Here is a 17,324-nt window from a genome sequence, read left to right on the forward strand (position 1 = left end):
AGTCATTTGCTGAAGAGGATACTTCTCTAAGAGGGAAAGTTCTGGATTTTCTTCCAGAAACTACCTTTACATTTTGCATTTTCCTCCTCTAGTTCTTTCCAAAGAGAGCAAAGTTTTGAGTGCTTTTTCTCCCCGGCACTGTCTCAGTGTTCTTAGTCTCTACTAGGTGGATTTGGGAATGGGCAGGTTGTTTTGGGGTGGTTTTTGAAGTCCCACGCAGATGTGTGTTTCCTTTTTTCAGATGTTTGGCTTTTCCATACATCTATGTGGCTAAAAGGAACTCTGAGCTCTTCTTTGCTTCTCAATTGGTGCAACCACTTGTAACTGTTGAGTGTCAGTAAACACCCTTCCAAGGTTTCTCTGATGCTGTTTGCTACTGAGGCTAAAGAGAACAGGCTCGGTTGCATACATATATGGCTGTGCTCTCTGTTTTGAAGCACAACGCAGAATATTTCCTTAAAATTGGATGTCAGAAAGTTTATTAGTTCAGAGACTTCTCATCTTCCCTCTTCCTGTAGCAGGAAACAGCAGTCAAAACAGAAGTTGAAGCCTAGGCTAACAGAGCTTAACTCAGAACACCTGTGTGAGGAGCTTGAGCGACACTTTTTCACAGAGGCAGGTGACATGGGAGGCAGGCTGCAGTCTGACCAAGTGAAGAGCCCTTCAGCTTCCAGGATGAGAACCAAAGAGACCTTTCTAAACATTAGGACTGGTGGACTTTTGCACTCTTTTTGCTTTTTACCCATATAATGTCAACGTTATCCAGAGAGCAAACTCCCAGTAATGAAGTCTGGGTCTCTTCCCATCTGTCTCACTAAATGCCACTTGGAACAAGCGCCTTTTCATTTGACAATAAAATCAATGAATGAAATATTAGAGGCTTGAATGATATGATGTGCAGAATACATTATGGGAGTTGTTGTGTTTCAGTGGACAGCAAGTCTTGCCCTTTCTTCCCGTTATCATCAACATATCTACTTAATGAAAGCAGCACCTTCTGCTAGTCTCTCACCTCTTTGCTTTTAGACTTTTAACTCTTTTGTAACACTTTAAAGTCTCTCTGGCTCAGGGCTGTGTAATAAAATCCTGCACTCTCTTTGTACTATTGAGCTCACATTTTTCATCTGTTTGTCTCAATTAAAGGCAGACCTGCACCAACTAAATAATTAAACAGAGAGAGAAGGAGCTTAAGCTGATTTTCATAACACTTGCTTTTGTCCCTTTACTCAGGTGAGAGAGCCTTCTTCCTCTTTGCTCTGAGGTTCTCTTCAGAACAACAGGAATCACTCAGTGCTAAGCTAATAAACAGGAAAAAACGGTAAATGTCAGTGCTGAGGTGGACTTCAGTTAAACACCCTGAAACCTCTGGAACTATCCATCAAGACTGATCTGAAAAAGACTGAAGAATGCTTTTTTTCTTGTTGCTTTCTCCAAGCCTAACTGGATTCTCCATCAAGAGTATTAACTTCACTGTCATGCTAACAAAATGAGTCATACATGTAGTAAACAGCTGAAAACTGTTAAAGTAAGCAGTAGCTAATGCTTAATAGCAATCCATGAGACATAAAATACTATTCAACCTTGGAGCTCAGGGTGCTGTGTGAGTGGCAGCTTCATAATTTTATCTTTGTGCCAGTTTGACTCTGTAGTATTGGACAGGGTTATTACATTCTGGCAAAACTGAGCCAATGCTATATATGATTTCAAGTTGAGTTTACAAACAGACACATTTTCAGCAAGATAGCATCTAAACCACTTTGCCCTGTAAATCCAAATGTCTCCAGGATACAGGTTAAAAGACAGAGAAGGACATAGAGAAAGAATGGTTGTGTTCAAATTCAAGAAAAATTCTCTGCAGATTTATTAGGTATTTGTAGTGCTCCATCTCTTGCTGACAAAATAACTTGCAACACTGTGTCAGGATAAAATTTTCCATTCTGTTCTCCAGGTTCTTGTCTTCTATGCACATCCACTACTTAGCCTGACTGCAGAAACATGCCCTACTTAGAGAGGCTGAAGCTCAACAAAGAGGTGACCCATCTGTGATTGCACAGCTGATCAACATTAGAATGAGGGACAGATCCCAGGACTCTTGAGCTCATCACTAAAGCATGAGGCTTCTGGTACAGCCGCTGTTTTGTCCTATCAGGCAGAAGCATCTCTTATTCTGAAGGCTCAAGATGCAAAACAGCAGGTTGTTGTTTGGTATCAGAACTTTGTATTTCCCCATATAGGACTAATTGTGCTTAGTCATTAGATATGAATAAATGTTTGCTGTGTCATCTTGCTGTCTGATACTCCTGATGTATAAATAATTCTTAGCTGTTGTGTTTGTGAGCTCTAAACTGTCTTGAAGCCCGTAATTAAAAGGATAAGGTGAGCTGTTTACACAAACCAATTGTCAGTATAGTAAGTGCCATTAATTGCATTGGCAAGAAGTGCTAGGCAGGTCGCAGCATCTTACTGCAATCTATGTCCACTGAAGAGACGACTCCTGAATTTTCATCCTGAAAAATTTACATAGGCTGATAAAGCCACACAGCCAAAGGGAAATCCAGAGCTTGTTTATTTTTTAAGAGAACTGAACCCAACAAAGAGGAAAAATAATGTCAACATAGTTGGATTTCAACACCATGTACAATAACTTGGCAACCTTTTTCACATTAAGTGGGTGACTACAGCCCTTTCTGATTAAATATGGCACTGCTTTTTCTCTGGTTTGTTTTGGGTTTTTTTAGTTCTCACCATAAAACCAATGCTTTTTATTTTGTTCATCTTGATGTTTTTTTCTGCCATTGCTTCTACATTCTGGGACTTCTCTGATGTTCAGAGAAAGTACTTAAGATACATGCTTACTGTTTTCTTGCTTACAAACAATCCTGGTGTGTCCATCGATTTAGAAGATTTGTTCCTTTTAAATAAAAGGAAGGGGATTTAATATCTTGCTGTTTATATACGATAACTGTCTAAAAGGATATGAAGTAGGAAGCTGTGCACAGTTTCCATGAACAGTCTCTGGAATATTAGAAAGCTCTTACCCTCTGTCTCTAATTCGTTCTTAATAAACAACAGTTTACTATTCCAACAGCCTCAAACACCGATTACTGAAACCTGATGAAGTGTAGTGAAGCAGCAGTGTTATCCTCATTTTACAGCATGAAAGTGGGAAGCAAACAGCCAGCTGCTAACCTCTGTTACCCTGGTGTGAATCTGAATTAAGTTTCTTCAGTTAACTTAACTTCAGCAGCTGAACGTTTACATCGCTACAGCTGAAATGAGCAGCTGCCTGAACGTCAAGAGGAAAGCGATGCAGCCAAAGTGAATCTGTGGCAGAGCAGAGCATAGCATTCAGGAATGTGGTGAGAAAAACTCAGACATCAGTGGACCCAGTAGGCTGACAGCTGCTCAAAAGACAAGCTGAGTGGGAATTTCTACGTGATTACAGTGGCAGTGGCAGTTTAGGCATTAGGATACTAAAAAGGGTACTTTGGGCCTCACAAGTCCTGGCACCTGTTCCTAAATAACCACTCGCCTCCCCGGTGACGTCAGAAGTGTCACTCCATCACCATGTGCCTCAGTTTCTCCTGCTGTAAGGCAGTATCTCCTTTCCTCTGTAAAGCACTACTAATGACAGGCATTGCATAAGAGTGAGATGACTGATTGCACATTGCAGCCTGCTGCTCAGCTCCCCATTACCGAGCTGAGTTTCACACATGGGGATTGTGCCAACCAAAATGTGCACATCAGGACCTCATCCCCTTTATAAAATTGATACAGCTGCGACAGGCAGAGTCATGGTGCACAGACAGTTCCTTTCATGCTCTTCACACACTCCTCTAAGACAGTTTTATTGCATTATCTTTGGCAGCAAAAAAAGACTTTTTTTGTTCAGTGATCACATATTCCCGCATAGCACAAATTCAAGCCATGGTTTTAATACCTTGTATGTTCCTGAAACACTGAGCATAGTCATTTAAAAATATCTTTTCTCTCAGACCAGTGCCTGGATATTAGAAGTAGTGGGTTGGAATTCACTGTGTTCAGAATGATGTTTTGCTGCTTTCAGAGCAAGAAGTTTTCGATGTTTTAAGGATGTGGGGTTTTATACTGAATAAATTAAAAATTAAAAAGGATGTGATGATGAGGAAAAAGCAGCATCAGGGCACACCATCTTTAGGCGGTCATTGGTTTGAAAAAGAAAAGTGAAATGTGTAGTCAGAGCAATGAGTACATCTTGCTGACCTCCTGCAGCCTGGGTAGGAGAGAATACCTGTCACCTGAGAAGGGGTTCATGCCAAGTCTCCTGTTGCTGTTAATGAGATTTCAGTTCTGCTGCTGGGACATTTTCTTTGCTATAAACAGTGACATAAAAACTGAGGAGAGGAAATACAGGCTCAGCAGCACATGATGCTGGTATGGGCATCTCTTCTGGTCTAGCCTACAATCTTGCAGTGGTCAGGTTCGTTCTTCCCCAGACTCCATGCTAAAGCACCTTTCCTGCAATGTGTCAGGCATATCCTTTCCTGCCAGGTGGAAAACAAACAAAAACTTATGTGTGTGTCCAAATCCTAACATCTTTGACTTTTTAAGTTGCTGGCAACACGGAAGCCCTGTTGTCATGGGCGCATGAAGCCTTGCCATTGTCACAGAAAACCTCAAGAAGTTTTGTTCTAAAATGAAAGTTTTTTCTACACTTACTCTCTTGTGCTCAGCTGGTGAGAATCCATTTCCCTAAAATTCTGCAGATGAAAGTGCTGCAAACATTAATGATGGATTTGCTAGCATTGCTGTGGTTTGCTGGACTCCTCACTGTCCTCTTCATTTTCTAACAAGCTCCTTGGAGGAAAGGAGAAGATGCGTGAAAACCCAATATATTCTCCTCTTTTGATTTATTTCATTCTTTCATCTTTCCTTATGAAGATGAATCACAGGTTTAGCTTTTTACCCCAACCTTTCTCAATCCAATTCTGTATACTTCATCCTCTTGATCGCCTTTTGTGTATGATTGTGCCTTTTGAATCCTCCCTCCTACTGCCTACAAAACACTCGTCATGTTTCTTTCTGTACAGACTCTTGCTGAGCTATTCTTCTTCTCTGGCCCAAGTTGCTGTAGCTTCTTTTGCCCTGGCCACATCACCACCTCTGAGTACATCCCAAAGTCAGCTGATACCGTTGCTTTAGATTTTTGTTCTAGCATTGCTAGTGTCTTCCTTTATTCCTTTCACTAGCTTCTTTCTCCTTCACTGAGTCAACCTGGCCCATCTTGTCTTTCCCTGCCTTTGATGTACTGTGCCTACCTCTGCTTCATTTATCTACCCTTCTTTCTTATCGTGTGTTCACTGCCTGTCTCCTTTCTTCCTCTCCTGGCACTAATGTGCTGTCCAGTGTGATGCTCTGTGGAGCCATCCTCTCCTCTCCTGACACAGTCCTGCCATACCCTCACTGAGCTGCTCTTTGGCCTCTTCATCCACGTTGCTCCTTAATAACTGTCCATGCAGTTTCTCTCTAGGAGCCATTAGTCCACTAAGAAGGGCTAATGGCTGTTGAGAAACAGCAACATATTTGATGCAAGTGAAATGTCAAATAAAAATTTAAACTTATGTAGAAGGCGTTTTTCCCTGAAGCTTGATCTTTCCACATGTAAAAGGTAAGTTCTTCATAGCAGAGACTTCCTTTTCCTACACACAGAAAAATATCAGTATGTATTTCTTCATGTATATATATATCTATACACATGTGTATGCATGCACACACATATAATGCATATATGTGTTATGTGTATGCACATCTGTGAAATAAATGCACAGTAGAGGTTAAAGGGTTCGGTGCTGTTGAACGTAGTGTATCCTACACTGTACAGGCATGAGAAAATGTCATCCTGTGTTTCTTAGGACAGGTAGGCTTGTGTCACAGTGCACACACAAGATTTCATGTGCATATTGTACACTGGATTTATGGCAAAATTTCTAAAAACTTTCTAGCAGGAAGTACTGAGAATTTTGTGCTAGAAATATATTTCCAGAAGTAACTCAGGGAATTTGTTGCATGAGAAGACAGGGTCTTTTTAAGGGATGAGAGAGGACATGGCAGTAGAGGCGAGAAGTGAGTTTGGGAGCAGGAAGAAACATGAATTTATATAGACAGTGCAGGAATTGCACAGGGCATCAGTAGTGAGGATGAAAAGCTTGAGTTTGACAGTGATCTGAAGAGGTGGATGAGAGATGTGTGAAAGATTTTAGAAGCCACCTCTTTTGTATGAGGTCAGAGACTGAAAAGCCATAGAGAAGGGATCAGTCACTCAGGCAAGACTTAACATGAAGTGCAACACATTGAGCTGGTATCAGTCAGCATAAGTACACTGATTTCATGGAAGTAATGCAGATTTATACCAGCTAAGGATGTGGCCTCACACATTTCAGAAAGGAAGGGTGTCTTATGCAGGTGTTTAAAAGATAAAGAAAGAAATCAGGAGACGGGGAGAAGACGGAAAGGACACTAATGAAAGATTTTAACTCCAAGTTGTGCAAAAAGTAACCCAGTTTCATTGTACCACTGTAGATTCTGCTAGGCCTATGTTCCTCAGACTCGGTACTGGCCAATTTGGAAATGTTCCAGCATTCAGAATGTGTACCTTTTCCCCTCTTCCCTCCTTTCACCTTTTCATTCTCTATTTCTCAGTCCCATCTTGGGAGCAAAACTCTGCAGTTCTCCTGATCCCTGCCAAGCTTGAATCTTAAATTCTTGTTCAGTCCTTGTCCTGTTCTTTCAGCTTCCACTGAAGATGTGGATTGCTTTGGCAGTATTTGGCTTTGGCTCCAGCATTCATGTCTGCATTATTATGATCCTAATGATCTTAACCATGGCTGTTAAAGTAGTTGAAAGCAGCAAGACAGAGTTCTGCTCTGTTCTCCTTTAGTGACCTCCACAGTGTAGAAATTGCTTACTTCTTATGTTTTTAAAGGCTGAAAAATACTTTGCACTTGCTTTTAACTTTGGAGGCCTGTATCAAATACAACTAAACCTTGGGAACGTAACAAGCCAGAGAGCTGTGCTGAAGCAGATCTCTCCTGTGATATTAGCTTATCCTTTGGCCATGGATGATCAAAAGGTGGCATCCCTTCCCACTCCTTCTCACCCCTCTAATGTGCCTTTTTGGTTTGCCTTTTTACAGACAACCTGATGTCCTGAGAGCCACAGAAAGTGCAACTCACCCAAAGTATCTGATGCGGGCCTGTTGCTCTTACTGTGATTGCAGTGGAGTTATGTGAAAGCCACTGTAGTCTCTAAGACAAAAAAAGGTTTCCACTAAAGAAGACACTGAAAGTAGTTGTAATAACTATAATTTTTTAGTACTACTGTTATTGTTTGTAATAGCAAATACTGCAAGGCAAGAGCTGAAGTGAGGGCCCTTTGTACCAAAGACTCCATAAAAGATTGAGTTCTCTAAAACTGGGAAAAAGTCAGGGCAGAACAGGAAAATGTTGTTCACAGGCACCAAGATTTTACTGGGCACCAAATGAAACAATCAGATACCAGACTCAACATAAATAAAAGCTGTAACTTCTTCAGATGTGTCATGTGCCACAAGTTACTGGAAACTGGAGGACCACTATTAAGAAGCATCACCATACAGCTGCCCTGTTAGGCTCCATTACTGCACAGCTGCTACTCCTTGCTGCTGGAAACATAACACTGTGCTGGATGGAGCTTCAGCCTGGCCACATACAGCTGCTGTTCTGCTTTCAGTACAAACTAACACACAGTTACTACCTCAGAGGAATTATACTTGCAATGTGTGAGACAGGCAAAATGGGAGAGGCGTAAAAAGTTGTTGTTATCCCCATTTTTATTAAGGGAGAATCAAGCAAGAGGCTGTGGCGTGACCTGTCCAGTGTCACCCAAGAAATCAGTATCTGAGCTAGGAGCTGAGATGAGATCTGGAGTCCCTTTCAATGCCTAAATTAGAGTATCATGCGTTCCCCTTCGTTAGCCATCAAAAATCTATGAAGTGAAATCAGAGTCAAAGGCATTGAGTTTTCAAGCTTGGAAGTATCTGTTTTTCCATGGAAACCTCTTCCCAGCAACAGCTAAGCTTTTGCAAGGAGAGAAGCACTTCTCATCATGCGAGAGCTGTCAGGGAGCTGTACTGTGCAAAATGCTATAGCTGTGCAGCTGCCTTCTGGAGAAGTCTCGTCCCACAGCCAGGCTGCACACAGCCCCGTTCCCGGGAATCCAGCTGTAATTCTGCCTGCTTGATAATTTTTCACTGTGGTCATGCCAGAATCATAGCCTTGTTTTCTGTTGTCTGGCTGTTAGTGGTGATGTATGAATAAGTAAGAAAGACAGCTTCATTTTCATAAGCTAACTTGTGCCTGGAGTAACAGAGAGTGAGAGGAGTGCACTTAATCATAACTGCAGGGCCAGAGCAGAAAACAATGACAAAGCTTTGGCTGCTAGTGATAGTATTTTATTATAATAACTCTTAGGAAGAAGAAACAGGCAGCTCAGAATGCTGAACACTTCAAATTCATTGTGGTAGCCACTGTGTTCTCATCTGCTGGCAGAATAACTCAGACAACTCTTTTATGCTTGCCTTTTACAACAGGGAGTGGTGGCAAGGAACTGCAGTCCTTCTCCTCAGAAAGTCTGAGTTCAGATTCTGGTATGATGGGAGGTGAAGTGAAGCTGGTGAAAGTTTCCACAGAACTGCATGCATCTTGCAGGGAAGGTGTGAAGAGTGGCAAAGGGACAGGTCAGGGCTGATGGATGGTCAGACAACTGTGGACAAGGAGAGCGCTCATTGCACCTGGTCATTGCCATGGCCAGTGCTTCGTTTCTATAACTCTATAATGCATTTGAAATAGTAAATAACTAAATGAGTTAACTGGTAATGCTCAGATACACCAGACAGATACTCTTCATTCATTAGTATTCTTAATTAATTTTCTTAATTCATTAATATAAAAACATTCTGGTAAAAGATCAGAGTGAAACATTTTTAGCTGTTTAAAATTGGAAGGGTAAAACAATTTTATTTTGTTTGAACTTTTGGACACATAGAATAGTATGGTATATATTATGCATCTGTATTATATGTCATATTGATATTATTGAAAATGAGGAGTGTTATACATTTTGATGTGGTTATTTTGATATCTTCAGTTCAAAATACGTGGAGATTTTTTTTCCAGAGAATATTTCTGAATTTCTTTTTTGTGTACTGATTCAGAATGAAAACTTTTTTTAGAACCATCAATATTTGCTATGCAGCTGAAGTTCTGTTCTCCTGATCACTTCTGCCCTAAGTCAAGATCATAGAGACAATGTAAAGGGAAATAAAAATATATTCTTCTTTGGCAGAGGCAGCAACACTATTGCAGGCTAGAGAAAACAGAAATATAACTAGAGAAGATACAAAACATATCTTCATAACTTCCTCCAAGGCGGCTTGGGAAACAAAGCCATCACATCTGCCTAGTAGGTTTTTAGACACCAGCAAGAGTTACAACAGCCTGACAAGTTGCATGCACTACCCTCGGACAGTGCGTGAAGATGTGCGTTGCAAAAGCAAACTAAAGTGTGTTAGCTAACACATCTTTGTGACAAGCTAAAAGGATAGGTACAGGCAGTTATTCTAGCTCAGTTGATACACAGTAAGTCACATTATATGATCCATGTATCTAAGCCCTAAAACTTACATGACATTAATTTCTGGCTTCATCCATATCTTGTATCAAACCTCAAGGAATACTGGTGAGAGCAGGATTTGTTCAAGTGTCTTCAAAAATATAGGGAAAAAGAGGAAGGAAATTATCCAGCTACAATAAATAAGCACTAACATAATTTCCTGAGCCTTTTCAGTTTATCTTAGCATGAGAAATAATAACTGAGAAATAGGTGTCTCAGGGGTACATTGTCAGAACTGAGATTTTGGATTGGTAAATGGGAAAGTAAAGCCATTAACAAGCAGCAAGGTTTGTTCATTTTTTCTTATTCATCAGTTTGAAGTCTGAACTCTGTGGCTTGTTGGGAAATGCATGGGGCTAAAATAATGAAAGCAGATTGATGCTCCATGGTAAGGAAGTTCAGTATCTGCTTCTTGAAAATGGAATTCTGACATTTCTTTTGATGTGAGCAGTGCTATCCTGAGAAGGATCTGTGGACTGCTGAGTTGTGAAATGTGCTGTTAGAATGTGGGCAGGGTCACTCTCTTACTACCAGCTGTGCCAATCCATTCCAGCACAGCTACACCTACATTTTTATCGGTATTTTTTTTCTCATCCTTTACTAGTGGTGGTAGTTTCATATTCTGATTTATTCTAACTCATCCCTAAGGGAGTGGTTATAAAGAATAGGCAGTCTTCCAGCACAGAATCAACAAGTGTTTGTTTAAATTGTGCTCTTCAGCCTTTTTTTTTTGGCTAAGACTTATTTCAGCCATTTGAGATCCCTTTCATATTACCTCGCAACATAAGGCTTGTGGCACCTCTTGTGCTCTCTAGTGTGTTCTATGAGTATGTGAGTATGTTGAGAGATGTTACAGCTTATTTGTATGAACAAATCATCAGTTCCTTAGGATGCATCTGCCTCTAACTTGTGATTTCCTCCATTCTCTTGTGCATTGCACTCTGTTAATACTACCAGTTTTCAGTAGTACCAACAGGGGGGTGATAAACGTGTGGTAGTCTTTTATATGATCCTTTCTGCTCGCCTTCAGATTTTCCACCTTCTTAAAAAAATGAGTTATGGAGTATAATGTGAAAAATTAAATATGTATAATACATATAATATATAATGGAAAAGAAGAGACATTATTAGAAAATCAGGTCTGGGGAGGACTGACATGTTGTGATTAGGATAGAGTAGCATGATCCTGAATAGTGGTGTGGAACAGACTTGGTAATCTCTCAATGTTATTTCTAGATTGATTTCCATTCACTCCTTGAATGCTTTTGTAATGTTCTGATTTATTTGTTATATGCATTGGCCACTGACTGCTGCCTATGCTCTTTGAAACAGCATTCAAGAGATGTGGAGGTCACTGACATGTCACTGAATTAGATATATCACAGAAGAGTATTTCAATCACCTGACCTATTATAACATCTTCCTAGCTGGATATAGAATTGAATTTATCATTTCTGTCTTTATGTCTTGCCTCTCAGCCCAATCGTGTCTTGGGCCATACTGAAATTTTAGTAATACAGCTATGGTCTACATAAGTAACATATAATGATCACTTAATGCTTTCAGTGCATTGCTGTGACCACACACTCAGTTTTATGAGCATAGCTGGGATTTGAAAATGTGCCTTCAGAGCATGATGATTAATTGCCTTCTCTAAAGGTTGCAAAATAATTTCTAGTCCCAGTCTTAGTGCCCTCCCTGAGTGGGTCCCTCTGTCAAAACACCATTTCCTTTCCTTTCTTTCACTAGATCCAAATGCAGTTTTTCCCTTCCCTGAATCCACCATCACCAGAGCATCATTTCAATCACTTCTCTTATTTACATTTTATACAGCACATTTCAGGATAGATAATTAAGTCCTTATCTATACAAACATTCACTTTTCAGTTGATTTTTAAGCAGTGCAAACCTTCTAGACACATTTGATTTAAAACACGTTTTACTCTAGCTGAAGCCAGCTGCTAATCAATGTAAGCTAAACCAAAATAAGCCCATCTAAAACTGAAATTATAATTTCTGTGCAGCATTTCACACAGGCTTAACTAAATGACTTTTAAATTACTCTCTTAAAACAGTTCAACTTTCTTATGTAGGTAAACTCTTAGAATCCAGTATTTTCCTTAGCAAAAGGGATTTTCTCTGTGACTGAGGAAGAAAACCCTGAAATTAGCAATGGGAGGGGGGCATGGGCAGAGAATAATTTGTTATACTGAGCCTTGTTCTTCAATTATATTATCTCCATCAGAGTATAAACAGATCTTCATATTAGATTATCATTTTACCTATGCTTTCTTCTCACTAGGAGGATTCTCCATCATTGTATTCCAAAATCAGGCAGCATTCAAATTTGTCTGGGTGATACATTTTTGTCAGCATGACAAAGGTTCCCACAGCGTTTAATTACTCAGACTAGCCAGGGGAGAAGGAAAGAAATGAGCCATGCTGAGTTTGCTGTCTGTTACATAAGCAGGCATCTTCCGAATGCGTGAAAGGAAGGCAGCACCCGAACTTCTGTCCTCTCCTTCCACTGGTTGTCCCTCTCCAGGTATCGTGTTTGTTTTCCCTTGAATGACTGCCTTTTGTCTCATGATCTTTTTTGCAATTTGCTCATTTCCAGGGCAGCAGGTTCTTGGCTTGGTGGAGAATCAGAGTGATTGGTATTTGGGCAACCTTTGGAAGAATCATCGGCCCTGGCCGGCACTTGGGAGGGGCTACAACACAGGTAGGCCCTGAGGGTTTTCTTTGAATTAACGTTTGCACTGAGCATGGAATCAGTCTCCTGGTATAGAGAGCATGAGGTATGTAACTTGTACCTCCCTTCCTAACCTCCTGCAAAATTTGTCATTTAAAGCAGTAAAAATGATGCAGTGTGATGCATTTTGGAGTTTCTGGTCCTGTGCTACTCTGAGGAGAACATGTTCCTTCTCTAAATGGTCTCAAGGAGATTGCGGGGCGACCTTTAGGGAACAATAGAGCTTTTCAGCAGTCTGACAAGTCCTCAGTACATATAATAGAATATTTCTCCCCATGATGAAGCATATGTAGGCCCAGCAAGAGGGAAAGAATAGGAATCAAGGCTCCTTTTCTTTAGTGAGGTAAATGGTATCACAAAATGTCAGCCCAATAAATATATAATTCCTGCAGGACAGCAAGGGGGTCATAATTGTCCTAATAAAATGCAAACTACTGGCCATCAATTTCTGCTGCCATGAGAACGAATTAAAGGCTCTCTGGATCAGAGAATTTATTAGGTTACAAGAGACAGGTCTTCCCAGTAATTTGTGTTTGGTATGTGAGAAAACATACCAGGTGCATAAATAACACACACATACATCTCAAGCATTTCAATGCTAGGCTTCACATGCTGATGCAGTGAGTTAGTTTCCCTCTCTGTTTGTAATAAAAGGACAGAAGAGATGGTGAAGCCTCCATTTAGAAAAGATGAGTCCATTTAAATATCCCTGCACTATCAGGAAATTATTCACCATAATAGTAGTTTTGCTACACAGAAATATATTGGGTGGAATTAAACAGACTAACTAGAAAAAGGATTGCAGAAGTTGTTGTTGGGTCATCTGTATTTCTGTATTCCTTTGTATATTTGGGGGAATCACACCAGTTTTTGTGATTTGTATTTCAGCCTCTGCAAGGCGTATCTCTGTTCTGTGAAATCGTTCAAAAAAATAGCCTAACAGAACACAGATAGATATGGATACAAGATTTTGGCAAAAGAGGTTTGTTTCCTGGTTCTCCACTTGCATAGCAGAATTGCATATATAAAGGCTTGGGCTGCCTGTCCCTCTGCATGCTAAAAGCATGAGACAGAGCTAAGTTTCATGGATTTGTCCTGAAACCTGAAAGGTTATGTTAAACACAGATAAACTTGTTGATGTCAATTCTGTTCAGTGTTACACCACAAAGCAATATCTTTTGTTCCACTGAGAGATGAGCGCCTTCTGTAGTTAGTTTCTTTCTGATGCATTTTTGCTTTTTTCCTTTCTGCCATTTTAATGCTGGCAGAGAGAAGTGTGTCTCAACTACATAACTTGAGAATAAACCAGAAATGTATGGTGGGTAGTATCTAAAATGCAATTATTAAAAATGCTGTAAATCCTTAATTTATATTGGAACTTACTGTTCCAAATGTTTCATAGGGATACCAAATGTCAGTGTACCATGAAATTCTTCCACTGAAAGCAAAAATAATTGAATGTCTGCAGTCCTTCACATACATTGCCTGTGTTAATTCTTGGTATGTGTAAATACATACCAACCAGGCCATGCATAATCCTGCCTGTGATTTTAGTCTGCTCAGAATTTCTTTCTTCAGACAACTCACCTGCAGTTATAAAAACTTTCTTTTATCTTTTAGAAAGGAAACCAGAAGGTGGATAATGAATTGATTGACAAGTGATCATAAGAAGGGAAATGATGTTTTTTCAAGTCCATGGAACAAGAGGTCACTGAGTGAAACAGTACAACCTCTGAGAAGTAGCAAACGATGTTATTGACAGAATCAGCATCATTTACTATTATTTTCTTAATTGAATTCATTGTTTGCCTCAGTAATCTAGCAGAGATTGATGGTATAAATCTCTCAAGGAAGATGAAATTCCAAGTGAAACTGGAGCTTGTTTGATGTGTTCAGTAAATTAAAATAATTGACACTGAATGCAACACTGTAGGCAAGGAAGACTGAGAAAACTAAAGGGGGGAGGCAAGAAAGAGAGGCAATAACTCTAAGCAAAATTCTCATGAAAGACAGTGGGCCAGGAAAGAGAAGACTCAGAAATTCAGGTGCTCAGAGTTGTACTTTGGAACTGTAAAAAGGCCCCCAAACCCCTGAAACTTTAATGAGCTAAATAAAGCTGGATCAAGGAGAAGCTCTGAGACAGACTTTGCTCTTGCTCTTGGGAGAGTGTTTACTGCAGTCCTAGGATGCAATCCTAAGAAAAGAGATTTTTATGTGAGCCTCTTCAGCCAGACCCAGCCCTGACGGATTTGATGCAGAAGCACCTATCAAAGTCAAAATTCTTCCAATGCTTCCTCCCAGTTTCTAAAGCAAATCATTTATCTTTCACTCCTACCACTCTGGGCCACATACAGGTTGGGTTGTCCCAGAAGGCAGATACATTAAAGCCAAAGATGTGTTTGTTCCTTCTCCACTAGCTCTTTAAACCCAGTAAGCATGTGCATTCTGCTATTACTGTGTGCCCAGACCAAATCTCCTGACAGCCAACACAGATTCTCAAGGAAAGATTTTCCTTGGTTGTTTTTCACCCTCTTCCTCATTTGCACAGACAGATAATCCAAGTCATACTTCAGTCCATTACAATATAATCTTAGGAAAACCAGGCTAAACTCAAAAGACAGTTCAGTGACAATTTAACTGATGTGTAAAATGTCCTTACCACCATTCTTTATTTGAGGTGACATTCTCTTCCTCAAGCCATTTTAAACAGAGTTTCAAAAGTAGCCAGGTTTTTTCTGTACTTCACTGTCCAAATCTCAGTAAACTGCTTAATCAAGTACTTTTTATGTATATCATCCACTCCATTTTGCATACTGAGATTAACTCTTACAGACTCCTCATACATTAGTTAAAGTGCGCTTTTCTCTCACTATAATCTATATTGTCTTTCACTGACTAAATTGTGCTTTCAAAAGTATTACCTGAGACGCACTGTGATATTTCTTTTTACAGATGTTAAACTGACAGCTCCAGAATTGCACTGTATGGTTTGATGTTCGTTTCTGGAGTAACAGTCATCTTAGTCCTCAGAAAAATACCTTGTCTAAGAAATTCTAAACATAAAAGCTTTTAGTACTTTGTCTGCCTTGCACTTTCCATCATGGTGGAGAATAGCTTTAAAAAGCAGTTGCTGGTGACCGTTATCATGATTTCAGACCATTTCCTCGGCTGGTGTGAATCCCCACTGGCTTCTCTGGCTTTAGTGCAGCAGGGCTGACTTACACCAGCTGAGAATAGACTCCACACCTTTCAAATGGAGCTTTTGGATGGATCTGTGCCTGCAAGTTGGGTGCCAGGGGGGTGTTTGTAAAAACTTTCATCCAGAGTATTTCAGACTTCTAGACTTCAGAAGCCTGTCCTGAGGGTTTGAGGCTCATCTAAGATACACTGCCTCTGTGCAACTTCTAGATACTGTAAGGAGGTGTCTCAACAGCTTGAGCTGAGGATTCATACTCCCACACTGAGAGATGTCACATTACCAGATTTGTGGATTGAGAACAGACGGGAAAGGCTAGCACCTAACGATTACCAGGCTAAGTGTGCACTGTGCATCATTACTCCCATGTTTGTAATGGCTGGAAGAATGCTGGAATTAATATCTTTCCTTTACTTTTTCTCTGAAAAAAGGACCTCTGGTAGGTGAATGGGAAGTGGGAAGCATATGTTATGTCATTTTTGCATGATATTTGACAATTGTGGATAATAAAGACAAGCATAGGGCATACTGTTTGTATGAAACTAGACTAGATCACATCTTGTGCTTCCTCATGATGAACCATGCATCTTCAGTGCAGAAAGCAAATGACTAGTAAAGTAGTGCAAAATGGGGTGGTGATGGTCATGGAACAGCCTATGGTCCTGCTCCAGAGACACGATGAGCACTTTCATGTGAGCTCCACAGGTGTCTGCTCCACCACATTATAATAATGGATCTGATGTTAAGAAGTGCTGAGCTCTTTTAATCAGACATTTCTGTTTTTCAGAAATCTTCACAATTAATTCTTTTAATAGTTACTGTTGCATGATTCTGGATAGATCTGTTACCAAAATGACTTTTATTTTCCCACTGGAAGAGTCCAAATTCCGTGGCAGCCATCTTGAATGTAGCACTAATTTACAAACTGTATTCCATAGATTCTGACTAAAACCAGTGCTTTTCTCCGTGATGTGAAGACAGGAGTATAGTGGTTGCTTGAGAGAGAAGATTTTTCCAAATCGTCTCAGTGAATGAATATGTCAGAGAACTCATGGTTTATAGAACCTTTAAATACCCACCACTGGGGCTTGACTCAGCCATTACGTAAAATACTAGTCACATTTGGTACAGGAACTGGTATCATGTTTGTTTTTAAGTGCAGGAGCCTTTGCAAACAGATAAACAATACAATTGAATGATTTTTTAAAAAAAAATGGAAAAAGAAAAAAAATAAGTCCAACACCAATGTCAAGGCAAAAAGTAACACTTTATTCACCTACTCAGAGTCACGCTGTACCAGTTTTTTGGATTAGCTTATTTCTTCTTTTAAGATACTGTGAGTTCATTCTGCAAATGCTGTTATCAGTGCAAAGCATACTGATACACATGTGCTTTATAACACACAAAATTGCATTTCAAGTACAGGTATCATGCACATTGTACAGATAGTAGTTTAGGAAGTGCCAATACATTGTTGCTTTTAGATGCTACAGGAAATCTCAGTCTGTCTGTGTCAATGGTAGGAAGCTAAAATTATAATTATGCTTTTGGTGACCACATCCATACCTTTGTTGGCTATAATCTGTTGCTTGGACTTGAAAATAAGCTATCTTAAAGCTGACTGCCCTCAAAGAATAGCTTCCCTTCCAATCTTTCTCATGCAGTTTCTAACACACATGATGTACTGAG

At 40.0% G+C, this 17,324-nt stretch overlaps 1 protein-coding gene across 1 annotated transcript in view; it reads left to right on the forward strand.

Annotated features, from left to right (window-relative positions):
- The window catches only part of LOC104536753 (glycosyltransferase-like protein LARGE1), a gene marked incomplete at both ends in the record, with an annotated part of 92,849 nt that overhangs the window by 51,429 nt on the left and 24,096 nt on the right, over positions 1-17,324 (forward strand). The window contains one exon of the mRNA XM_010179467.1: positions 12,305-12,409. Within this exon, the coding sequence (XP_010177769.1) occupies positions 12,305-12,409 (105 nt within the window). The remainder of the gene's footprint in view (positions 1-12,304; positions 12,410-17,324) is intronic.

Source organism: Mesitornis unicolor, unplaced genomic scaffold, assembly GCF_000695765.1.
Source record: "Mesitornis unicolor isolate BGI_N332 unplaced genomic scaffold, ASM69576v1 scaffold6732, whole genome shotgun sequence".
Classification (NCBI taxonomy): Eukaryota; Metazoa; Chordata; class Aves; order Mesitornithiformes; family Mesitornithidae; genus Mesitornis; species Mesitornis unicolor.